The 12,515-nt window shown below is 56.8% G+C and overlaps 1 protein-coding gene across 1 annotated transcript; it reads left to right on the top strand.

Moving 5' to 3' along the window:
* The first annotated feature begins 544 nt into the window (after positions 1–544).
* Positions 545–11,611, top strand: CHRM1 (cholinergic receptor muscarinic 1). The gene is made up of 2 exons (XM_011368681.2): positions 545–854; positions 9,076–11,611. Exon 2 carries the CDS (start codon positions 9,152–9,154, stop codon positions 10,532–10,534), a length of 1,383 nt encoding a protein of 460 aa, XP_011366983.1. The 5' UTR covers positions 545–854; positions 9,076–9,151; the 3' UTR covers positions 10,535–11,611.
* The last annotated feature ends 904 nt before the right edge of the window (positions 11,612–12,515 follow it).

The raw sequence follows: 12,515 nt of genomic DNA, 5'->3' as shown, positions 1-12,515 counted from the left end.
CACGTGAAGCAGGCACACAGTCCCCCACTCATCCCCGCAAATCAGACACCCATATACCCTCAAGCCGGGCTATGTGGCGTGGACAGAGCACACAGCCCAGCACCCAGGCACATCTGCTCAGCCCCCGGGGCGGGTGTGCCAGCCCTCTGGGTCTGTTCCAAGTCAGAGCCTCTCACGTGAGGCCCAATGTGTCATTTCCAAACAGAAGGAATCTAGCTCCTTCGCAGCGAGGAGGAAGAGCAGGGTGTGGGGCTGGGTGGGTGGGTGGGCGCGTGGGCATGTGCAGGGCGTGCATGAGGGAAAGAGACAGGTGAATACCCGGGCGTGTGTGTCGGGACGCGGTGCACGCGGGTTGGGGGCTCTAAGGTTCGGTCCGGGAAGGAGCCCGAGGAAACACAGTGTGCTTTTGTGAGGGTGTGTGTGTGCCGCCGAGTCTGTGTGCAGTGGGTGTGGGTGTTTGTCTCCCTGTATCCGCCTTCTCTCCCGTTCTGGACTTTTAGTCTTCCTGGGATCGTCTTCCTCATGTCCCAGCCCCTCCCTCTCAGGGCTCAAATTGGGGGCCCTGGTGGGGGGGCACATGCTCCAGGACCCAGTCAAACCCCAGAGGCTGCCTGAGGCTTCCCTCCAGCTCCCCTCCCTTCCTTTCCTCCCTCCCTCTCTTTCCCTTCCTCCCTCCCCCCCCCAGGCTGGCGTGCCAGGGGGTGGGACATGCCAATCACTGGCTGTGCCTCTCCGGCTGCCAGCACAGGGCGCAGCTCCCCCCGGGAGCCAGGTGTTTGGGTCCCTGGAGACGCTGACGGCCCCCAGGGAGGCAGTGAGGTCGAGGACTCCACAGACCCCTCTCCGGCCCCATGGTGAGTACATTTGGAAGGGTTTGGGAGGGGCTTTACCGAGGCGGGGGCTGGAGAAGCAGGGTCCTGGGGGCGAGGTAGGGACCAGAACTAGAAGGAAATGTGGATGGACCCCAGAGAGAGGAAGGGGCCAGGGAGGGGGTCTAGAGGCCAAGCGCGTTCTGCAGCATTGGACTTTGGCTGCTCTAAACGCCCTGTCTCCTGGCTTTGAGGGGATACACCTGATGTTTTTCTGGGGTTCATTTTGCAGAGAATATGGAGACCCCCTTAAGAAACTGGATCTGGAACCAGAAGGAATCAGGCTACCATGTAGCAGGCACAGCCCCCAGGACCCCAGGGACAGAGTGGAAAGGGCAGGGGGCCAAGGGGCAGCTCTTGACATCAGCATTTTGTGGGAGGCCAACTCCCCCAATTGGGGTACCAGTCCCAGAACCCCTTCCTCTCCTCCCTCAGGGAATCCTGAATCCCACCACCCCCATCCATCTTCATCCCCCACAAGATGGACTGAACCAGGCTGCTGGCCAGATGGACAAACTGGATGCCAAGGTGGGTGTCGGGCCAGAAGTCAGCAGGAGACCAGCCCAAAGGCCCTAGGGCTCTCCGGGGACAAATGGGCACATGGATGGCCATGCCGGCCAGAGAACGTGGCGCTGACACGTGCAGGGGCCCAGAGGGCCCTCCCTATGTCTATAGTATGTTGGGCTCCGCAGGGCAGGTCTCAGTCCTATGCCCAGGGATGCATGGACGCTAATGGGCACCCATGCCAGGTACCCATCCCCGTCCCCCCAGGATGTGGAGATGGGCTGGGGGCCAAGAGCTCTGATTCATGCAGAGTTGCCAGCTCCTGGGCTGGCAGCTAGAGAGGGGTGGTCAACTGTTATTGGGTCGTTCAGATAGTGCTGCTCAGGTGTTATCAGTGCCAGTGGACAGGAGTCCACCTCTTCCCACAAAACATACCTGGGTCAGCTCCACCCTGACCCAGGCCTTGCCCACCTGGCCGGAAGGAGTCAGACCGTCTCCCGCAGTGGGACAGTCTCTTGTCCCTGGGTAATCGGCTGCTCACTGAGCTGTCAGATGAGAGTTCTCTGCCACTTGACCTCAGCCACTAGGCAAGCCGTGATCACCGCGGCGATACAGAAGGCAGGGGAGGAGATGTGACTCTCAGCTCCCTGCGGGGCCCGGAGGTCAAGAACGGAATCATGAAGTGCAAGGAGGACCCAGAGTGTCAAGAAGGGGTCAGGCAGTGGTCACGTCGGACCTAGAAAGGAACCTCCCATTGTACATTTGAGAGACCAAGGCCAAGAAAGGGGAAGGGACATGCTTGTGGTCGCAAAAGCGTTATTTAGGGGTCGGGGGTCGGACCCCATTCTCCTCGCCCCCCCCCCTGCACAGCGCTGCACTCCCACCTGCCTGAGCAGGAGCACGGGGTGGGGGAGCAGCAAGCTCCATGAGATAGAAGCTTGGGCTCTGACTGGCGGGGAGAGGTGGGTGAATATCGCACTGGGTTTCTGCTCTGCCGTGATGCCATGGTGATGCCTAGGAGAAGGGGGGAGGGAGGGAGAGAGAAGAAAGGAAATGGGGAAGGGAACACAGTGAAGAGCGGGGGGCATGTGGAGAAGAGGACGAGGGGCCCGGCTCCCTCGATGCCGCCTGGCAGAGTGAGGTCTAGCGCCCGGCCTGCGAACTGCCAGGCTGAAGTTGGGCCACCGTTTCAGGCCCCTCGACAGTGAGCACATTTGGCAGTGGTTCTCGGGCTGACGTGCCTCTTCCGGCTCAGCAGTGCATTTATGAGCATTTAACTGATGGCTGCTGCCCTCTCCGGGGCAAGTTGGCGCTCCCAGTGGACTGTGGAGCCTGAAAATGTAATAAATTGTACTTGTTTACCCCTCATTCCCAAGGCCAGGCACCAGCGGGGGAAGTCTTGGGCTCTTTGGATGGGTCAAGAAGAGATACCTTCAGAGAAAAGTACGCTAGGGGGAAAGAGCCGCCTCTGACAGGCTGGCTCTGGGTTATGGCCCCAGCAGAAGGGACCGGTCAGGAGACCCGACCCAAGGAGCGCCCCCCTCACCGCACATGTGAAGCCCTAGGTGCCCAGCCCCTCGGATCCCGCCTCCTCAGAACTCCTTCTCCCCAATACTGCCCGTTCTCTCCTGCTCTCCTGTCAGGGTTCTGCCGGCTTCCAGGCCCAGAACCACAAGATGGCTTCACTCCTCCGTCCTGAATCTCGTCCCCAGCACCCCCTCGTTCTCTGCCTCCCCTTCTCCGCTCCTTGGCCAGTGCTGAGATTCCAAAGATCGTCACTTGCAGGTGTCCCTCTCCCCAGCAATCTCTCCCAGCCGCCCTCAGTGGCTCTCTCCCCTCCCCCTTCCTCTCCTCATCCAGATCCCCAGCCCCAGGGGATTGGTCCAGGGCGCTGGCGGTCAGTAGTCTGGCCTGCCAGTGCTAGAGGCTCTGACCTCATCCCTTAACTCTTTGAGTCCAGGATGACTCTTTCCTCCTCTAACACTAACAGGCACCATCCTTCGCCCAGGCCTGTGCTGTCACCTCACTCGGCTTCCTGGCAGCAGGCGAGGCAGGCTTTCCTTGGTCTACTTCTGGTCCACAGATGAGGATGCCCGTGGCTATTCTTTTCCTGTGATCTCAAGCCAGGCAGGGCCTCACCTAAGGGACAGGGACCCAGCAGGCGAAGGGACATGGGAGCTGGCAGGTATAGAGCATGGTCCTGACCCCCACAGGCTCATCCTCATGTCTCTGAGCCTGAAGCCAAGCAGGATGACCCTACATACATATTCATGTAGTTATACCACAAATATTGATTGAGCAACTACTACGTGCCAGGAACTAGGATAAAGCAGTAAATGAGGCAGACACAGCCCCTACCCTGCCTCTCAGAGGACTAGACCTCCCCCTTGCTACTACACTGCCATTATACATCACGCAAATAATGACAGACACTGTCACACACACACACACACACACACACACACACACACACACACACACAGAGGCAGATTCTAAGGAAAGACTGATTCCTCGCTATTGATTGATTCAAACTAGGGTTTGGCCAAACTATCCAAGGTAGGCAAGGAAGCTCTTAAACCCCCCTCCCCACAGTTCAGAGTAGGGGTCCAAGATGTTAGCCTTTGAGGCAGACCTCCTAGTCCTAATCTTGGTTGCCGTGCTGGTGAGCTAGCTGTAAGATCCTTAAGGCCTCAAAACCTCAATTGTCCCTTTTGCAAATTGTGGATAATAAAACCTACTTTGCAAGAACTCGTAACAGGTCAATTAAATCATGTACATAATGCTTAGAGCCATGTCTGGTGTACTGTAAGCAGTCAGTAAATACCAGTTGCTATGATAATATTAATAATATTATTAAAAGCTCCCAACAACCTTCATCAGGAGGCCATAGTCCAGGGCAGAAAAGCACCTCCCTGTTTCCTTGCCATCTTCCCGTACCCTAGAAGGGACACCCTCAGGGAATGAGTCCCAACCCATCCCCACAAAACTATAGGCTCAGCCCCGCCCCATTTCTTATTCTTACTCAGCCATGCACTCAAACACTCATCCTCTGGAAGGGTTGCCAGGTTGGAACAGTGACTTGCCCAAGGTCACACAGCAAGACAGGAGCAGAGACAGGGCTTAAAGCTAGTCAGAAGCAACGACTTCCTTGGGGAGTCCTCCCCCACCCGCTGCAATCCCCATCAACCAACTTCACCCCCCAAGGATGTGTCACAGAATGTGCTATGCAAATGCAGCTTCGGGGGGAACCGGAAGGCTGACCCTTAAGCCCCTTCTTTGCAGAAATTCTGCAGCGCAGCTGAACCCCGCCACCTCAACTCTCGGCCCAGGGCTTGACCTCCCAGGGGAAGCAGCCACAATCAGAAAGCCTGGTCCTTTCACAGCCATCATCTTGCTGACCCCCGGCAGCCTGGCACAGGCAGAGGATTGCCCCCAATGAAGACTTAAGGAGACTCGCCGAAGGTCACACAGACCTCTAGGAACCTTCTCCTTAGCAAATCACTGTCCGAGAGAGGTCTGGGGGAGGATACCTGCTTCTGATTGTGGAGGAAAGTCAGAGTCACTGATAGCTCTGCTCTGAGCTGCATCCCAGAGGCTCAGAAGCCCCAGGAAGTGGGAAGAATCAGGGGCCAGTTCCCCAGAACCTCTGCCCTTCTCCTTCCCCCAGTTGTCCCAGACGGGAAGCCTTAGCCCTTACAGCTCACAGTCGGCCAAGGAGAAAGAACGCAGGCCATGGAGCCCACAGGTCAGGGCCAGAGTCCCAGGTCCACTGCTGAAGGTCCTGTGAGACTGTCAGGGAGTCACTTAGCCCCCCCAAGCTTCAGTGTCTTTATCCGTAGAACAGAGATAAGAACCTCTCCCCATTGGGATGTCCTGTGGATTAAGGAAAATAATATTATACATCAAGTGCTTGACATGTAGGAGGTGATTAATTATGGTGGTTATCAGTATGGCTTTTAAAAGGAGAGGTGGAAGGGACTTTTTGCCATGAAAGAGAGGGACCGCCAGCCTCCTCACTTTCAAAAACCACTTCTCCTGGGTCCCCCATTCTGAAGCCTTTTTTGAATTCCTCAAAGCCCCACCTAGCTTGCAATGAGAGCTTGTGATGGGCAGTGGTTGCCACGTTCCCACCGTGAGAGGTCATTCCATCTCCGGTTGAGGGATCCTAAATGAGGTGTCAGCCTCTACAGCCTCACCTCGGGGTCGTGGGTCCCTTCTGCTCGGCGTTTTGAGGTGTTGGTCAGGACCCTGTAAAATCCCTACAGACACCAGGCTGATCCAGCTCCTCTACCATACAAACGAGCAATCTGGGGACCAGAGAGGGGCCATGCTCAGGGTCTGCAGGTGAAGGGGTAGGGCCACAGGGTCCAGGTGGTGGATCCAAATGGGGAGACAGAAATAATAACAGAGGCCTTTAACTGTCATTTCAACGTCAGGGGCTTCGGATGCTTTTCTCCCCTTCGGCTAGGGAAACAGGCAGCCAGGGGAGGGAGAGTTAAATGACTGCCAGCGATCACACAGCCAGAAAGGGACAGCTTTGAGCTTCAGACCCGGGGCCGTTGTCCACAGTGTGGAGGATCAGGGTGAGGTGCGTGAGGTACTCGCCTCGGTAAAATTGAAAGGAGGCACAAAAAAAAACTTCCTAATCAAAATAAATACTATTGCAATATAATATTTTTTTCAGAATCAAAGAGCAAACTACACCCCAGAGGTGGGTGGGCCCTCTATTTTTGTAAATAAAGTTTCATTGGAACCAGGGTCAGCATCAGGGCGGGGCATGGGTGATAAGGGTGTTTGTGCATGTACAGGGCTGGATCCTGCCTTTGTTTAAAATGATTCGTGAGGGATGCTTTGCATTAATTTTTGTTTTTTAAATATTGCATTAAACCGTTTATTTCTTGATTGCTCAGTTTGGGGGCACCTCCTTAAATTTTGTACCCAAGGCAAGTGCCCCACTCACCTCACCCTAGTCCTAGCCTTGCTATGGCATGAGGACCAGACACAATGGTGGATGGGATGCTTGGCCCAGCATCGAAAGCGGCCTCTGCAGCTGCCGAGGGTGTGGTCCCCTCAGGCCAGCAGGCTCCTCTTCTAATAAAGACTTTTCAGGGCTTGGCCCGGGCTACCCCTGGGGGCTACAGAGCTGCTCAAAGGCACCTGGGAGTTGGGCCCGCATGTGAGGGGTGAGAAGCCAGGAAACCCCGGGCTACACGATGCCTTCTTCCCCTTTCCTCTGGGCCTCCGTTGCTCCATCTGTGCAATGGGCATTAAACAGCACTGAGTTCAGATCAGAGAGACAAAAGGCAGGCAGGGCAACCCATCAGGGCAGCCTCCACCAGCGGCCTTACCCAGGGAAGCCCCAGCAGGCCCCTCTGACCTCAGCCTCCCGCCCAGCGCCTGACTTCGGTTAAGGAAAGAGGCCGCAACAAAACTTAGTAAGCAAAATAAATAACATTTTAGTGTCATATCTTTTAAATTCAAATTGGCAAACGATGCCCCCCCGCCCCCCGGGCCGACCATCAGGTTTTATAAATAAAATTTCAGTGGAACAAATTGCTTGGGTCAAATCCTGGTTCCTACCTTACTCGTGTATCTTCTGCAAATTCTCTTGCTTTTCTCAGCCTCCGTTTCTTCATCTGTAAAATGAAGAGAAGAGCGATCCTTAGGTCACAGGCTCCCCGTGAAGATTAACTGCAATAAGGCACATGGGCACTTGGAGCAGAGGCTGGCACTCGGGGAGCTCTAAATAACAGCAATGATCAGTATCAGTACTAGTTGCTTTTCGCCATAGTGTTAGAAATCTTTAACCAAACAAGCAAACGCTGCTAGGCAGGAGGGGGCGCTCACCGCTACACGTGCTAAGGGGCAGTGGGATTCCAGCCAGGGTTGTTCTAAGCACGATACATCGATTAATAATGCCTTAACTTGTTAGTTAGGGACTAGTATTATCCTCATTTTTCGGTTGAAGAAACTGAGGCACATAGAAGCTCTGTCGTTAGCAGAGATCACCCACCCGGTAAATGGTGTAGCCTGAATTTGACTGTAGACCGTCTGGCTCCAGAATCTGGGTCCTTCAACCAGGATGTTACATGTGCCCCCTCATGTGCAAACTGTCCCAGGGCCGGCAGTTTGCACATGACGGTTTGCACTGAGAGCCACAGTCTTTCTCGTTCGTATGTCACACTCTGAACTCCCCTGCAGGGCTCTGAGACCCCAGGTAAGGGGGGTGGTGGCGGCAGCAGCTCAGAGAGATCCCAGCCACACACACTGTGGGTCACACACTGTCACAGCCACACAACACCAAGGCCATCTATCACACAGCGACCCCCTCCCAGGCACACCACTCTAGTTTCTCTGTCACAGACCAGGTCCCCAAGAACAGCAGGGCTTGGTGGGTCCTTCCCCAAAGTCTCTCCCTTGGAATTTTTCCAATGAGACAGCCCCTGAAGCCATAGCTGCAGGCAGGAGGAGGCCCCAAGCTCTTCAATGGACAGATGGATGCCTAAGGCCCAGAACGGGAAGGGACCACCCAAAATACAGTGGCAAGTCTATGACTGAGCTGTGGGTGCTTCCTGCCTGGCCAGAAGGTTGCTAAGAGTCCTGGCTTTTCCATTTACCCACGCCTAGTCCCTGGGCTGGACTCCAGCTTCAAGAAAATCTGGGGGATCTTCCCGTTCCCTTTGCTGCCCCCCACTCAGCTGGGGCTCAGGAACAGAGTAGGAAGGTAGGGGGAGCTCCCACACCCCATCTGGGACCAGACTCCGCTTATCTGGGAGCTGAGTCCCTCCCCACTGCTGCCTGCTTTTACTCCAGATCTTCTGCCACCGGGTGAGTGTCGGGCCCAGCATAACTTTCCCTGTGGCCTTGAGAGGGTCTGACCCAGCTCCAAACACTGCCTTCCTTTCCCTCTCTCTCTCTCTCTCTCTCACTCTCATGCACACACACACACACACACGCGCGCGCGCGTGCACGCACAGTCAGACACACACGGGGCCCCTCTGCTCCCCTGTCTTTCCCCTTCTCTTCTCCAGAGCCCACCCCTGCCTTCTCATCTCTCCGTGTTTAATGGAATTATCCCACTGGAGCCCCACGTGCTCCAAAGGTGAGAGTGAAGTGGGTTCCAATCCTCCCCACCTGCAACACCGTGGCCGGGCCATGTGGCCGCTGGGAGCTGTGGTCTCCTCGGTGAAGTGGAGATCATAGGAGACCTTCCTCCTAGAGAAGTATGACAGTTCAATTAGATAATTCAATGAAGTGCTTAGCACTGTGTCTGGTGTGCAGTAACCACTCAGTAAATGAGGGCTTTAATAAAATTGAGTGAAATGCTTTGAAAATTTGGCAGCGCTGTATACAAAGCAAATCTCCCAACTCCTGCCACATGAGTTAAGCAAGATAGGAATTAGTAGCAATTTCCCAATGAGAAAATTGAGGCTCAGAGTCTGAATGGCGAAGCTGGAATGAGGACTCAGAGCTCTGGATTCCGAAGCCACCCCCACCCCCATGCTGCTGGCAAATCCATTCATGGCTGAGAACGTGCATTATAAATGACCGTGTGTGGACACCAGAACAGGAAGGGACAAGCCAATAAGGGAGGGTGACGCTGTCTGGCCTGAAGCTCTGGGAGGTTGGAGGCTGGGTTCCTCCACTCCAGGCTGTGGGAGACATCCAGCAGCCCGACCAAAGCCCAGTCCTCTCTTTTCAGGTGATGACCTCCCCCTGAGGAAGCCCTGTCTTGTGACTGGAGGAAGTGGCTGCCTCCCCGCCCCCACCCAGCCACCATGAATACCTCGGCCCCACCCGCCGTCAGCCCCAACATCACCGTCCTGGCACCAGGAAAGGGGCCCTGGCAAGTGGCCTTCATTGGAATCACCACAGGCCTCCTGTCACTGGCCACTGTGACAGGCAACTTGCTGGTACTGATCTCCTTCAAGGTCAACACAGAGCTCAAGACAGTCAACAACTACTTCCTGCTCAGCCTGGCCTGTGCCGACCTCATCATCGGCACCTTCTCCATGAACCTCTACACCACGTACCTGCTCATGGGCCACTGGGCTCTGGGCACGCTGGCCTGTGACCTCTGGCTGGCCCTGGACTACGTGGCCAGCAACGCCTCTGTCATGAACCTGCTGCTCATCAGCTTTGACCGCTACTTCTCCGTGACCCGGCCCCTGAGCTACCGGGCTAAGCGCACCCCGCGCCGGGCAGCTCTGATGATAGGCCTTGCCTGGCTGGTGTCCTTTGTCCTCTGGGCCCCAGCCATCCTGTTCTGGCAGTATCTGGTGGGGGAGCGGACAGTACTGGCTGGGCAGTGCTACATCCAGTTCCTCTCCCAGCCCATCATCACCTTTGGCACGGCCATGGCCGCCTTCTACCTCCCTGTCACGGTCATGTGCACACTCTACTGGCGCATCTACCGGGAAACGGAGAACCGGGCCCGGGAGCTGGCAGCCCTGCAGGGCTCGGAGACCCCAGGTAAGGGGGGCGGCAGCAGCAGCAGCTCAGAGAGATCCCAGCCGGGGGCTGAGGGCTCACCGGAGAGCCCCCCAGGGCGCTGCTGTCGCTGCTGCCGGGCCCCCAGGCTGCTGCAGGCCTACAGCTGGAAAGAGGAAGAGGAGGAGGACGAAGGCTCCATGGAGTCCCTCACATCCTCGGAGGGTGAGGAGCCTGGCTCCGAAGTGGTGATCAAGATGCCCATGGTGGACCCCGAGGCGCAGGCCCCCGCCAAGCAGCCCCCCCGGAGCTCCCCGAATACAGTCAAGAGGCCGACCAGGAAGGGGCGCGAGCGGGCGGGCAAGGGCCAGAAGCCCCGTGGGAAGGAGCAGCTGGCCAAGCGGAAGACCTTCTCGCTGGTCAAGGAGAAGAAGGCGGCTCGGACCCTGAGTGCCATCCTGCTGGCCTTCATCCTCACCTGGACACCGTACAACATCATGGTGCTGGTGTCCACTTTCTGCAAGGACTGCGTCCCCGAGACCCTGTGGGAGCTGGGCTACTGGCTGTGCTACGTCAATAGCACCATCAACCCCATGTGCTACGCGCTCTGCAACAAAGCCTTCCGGGACACCTTCCGCCTGCTGCTGCTCTGCCGCTGGGACAAGCGACGCTGGCGCAAGATCCCCAAGCGCCCCGGCTCTGTGCACCGCACCCCTTCCCGCCAATGCTGACGGCCCCCCTCGTCCACATCCCTCTACCCCAGTCCCGGGAGAGCCCGGTAGAAAGTGGGCAGGGACTGTGACCTCAGACCCAGGGCCCTCCTCAGTCCTCACCAGGCTTCCCAGGCCCCTAGGCCACCTTCCTGGACAGCCCAGAGAGACCCTGCCAACTCTCCAAATTTTGCTATTCCCAGGCAGGGAGAGAACCCGGGGCAACTGGTTTTTCTGCTCCCTGCTGGGTGGGAACGGGCTCTTCACCAGGAAGGAGGCCGGGAGGGGGATCCGGCCTTTGGATTCTTTGTTTGTATTCAGGCAGGAAGTCTGTCCGGAGCCAGCAGGGCGGGCCAGGAGGAAGAAGGTTCTCCACTACAAGCATCCTTGGCCCAGTGGCTGGCCTGGATTTTGGTGGGAAATGGCACCCCCTAGGGCCACAGCAGGGAACTGACACAAACCGCTGAGAGAAGCTTGGCTCTAAGGGAGCGGCCCCTGGCTGGGGATCCTTCCCTGGCTGGGGATCCCTCCTCTGCCGGCGCAGCCCCCTCTGCTGGGCCCTAGGCACACTCTTCAGGACCGTCCAACCTCTCCACTAATGTCCCCAGAGCATCCCTTTGTGGGTTTCCCCCGAAGCAAATGTCCAAGCATCAGCAGGACAAAGACAGCAGAGGGGACCATCTTGGCTAGTCACACAACGTGTCCCGAGGCAGCAGCAGGACAGGCACCAGGTGTCCTAACTGTTCCCCTATATCATTTCCCTGGGAGTGAGGAGCCGGGGTGCCTGCCGTCCAGCCTCACACCTATAATCCTTGCCCCAGAGAAACCCTCGGTCCCTCCCTCCCTGGCTCTCAGCTACCACCTAGATAGATCTGCTCTATACAGATCTAGCCAGGTCTCCTGCATGCTGCCTGCCTCCGGGCCCCGCCCCTCCCCACGCCTGGCCCAGCCAACAGGTTCTCTCCTGTGAACTCCCCGATCCCACCCACGCATGGCCTCCCAGCCACCCTTATCTCCAGGCCCAGCCTGGCCCCAAATATTCTTTCCTTCCATCCTCAGCAAGTGCTGAGTCTGTGAATAAAGCCACATAACCAGTGGATGCTATGGGTCTTTCCTCCCTGTGTTGGATCAAGGACCTGGTCTTAGTCCAGGGCAGGATGGGTACTTAGGCCCAAGTAGCATGGAATTTGGGCTGCTGCCCTGACAGTGGTCCCAGGAGGGGCAGCACTGAGTGGTGGGATCTACCGAAACCTGTGGACCCCAGCACCCCAGGGTCTCAGGCTCAGGCGAGTAGGGCTGTAATGGACAGACCTGGCTACGGGAAGCAGGGAAACCAGGCGAAATAAACTGCCCCTGCCCGTAGGCCAGTGTATTTTCTATCAGCTTTGTCATATGTGGCTGCTCTGGGGCCCTGTCACACTCAGGGAGGACAGAACTGCTCCAAAGCCCCATTTACAGATGGGGAAACTAAGGCCCAGTGATCTGGGCAGACTGTTCAGGGTTACCCCACAAAGCGACACCCAGGCTTCCAGGCAGCTCACAGCCTCCTGACCCCTAGGACTATGGAGATGGAGCGCCTGGGGTGCAGGCCAAAGCACCCTATAAAGGTGGCCCTCAGGCCAGGTGACGAGGCACTCCATTGGTTCAGGGGCCTCGAAGCCTAAAGCAAAGGAATCTTAGATCAGTAAGTCCCAGAACGCAGAGCAGTGGCTGTCCCTGGGGTTCTTCATGACTACCCTTAGGCTCAATGACCCACTAGAAGGACACGCGGAAGTCAGCAAAGCTGTTGTGGTTATCGTTCATTACGGTGAAAGGATACAAATTAAAATCAGCCAAGGATAAAGGTGCATGGAGCAGAGCCCGGGAGAGACCAGGTGCAAACTTCCCGTTGTCCTCTCCCAGTGGAATCATGGGACAGCGCTTCATGACAGCGCTCCCGGCAACAGCGTGTGACCACATGCATGGTGTACTGCCAACCAGGAAAGCTCACCCGAGCCTTGGT

This window comes from Pteropus vampyrus, unplaced genomic scaffold (assembly GCF_000151845.1).
Source record: "Pteropus vampyrus isolate Shadow unplaced genomic scaffold, Pvam_2.0 Scaffold144, whole genome shotgun sequence".
Taxonomy (NCBI): Eukaryota; Metazoa; Chordata; class Mammalia; order Chiroptera; family Pteropodidae; genus Pteropus; species Pteropus vampyrus.
This window is presented reverse-complemented; position numbering and strand designations above follow the sequence as displayed.

Coding starts and splice junctions, on each gene's coding strand:
- CHRM1 (XM_011368681.2), top strand. CDS start 9,152: ATGAATACCTCGGCCCCACCCGCCGTCAGCCCCAACATCACCGTCCTG.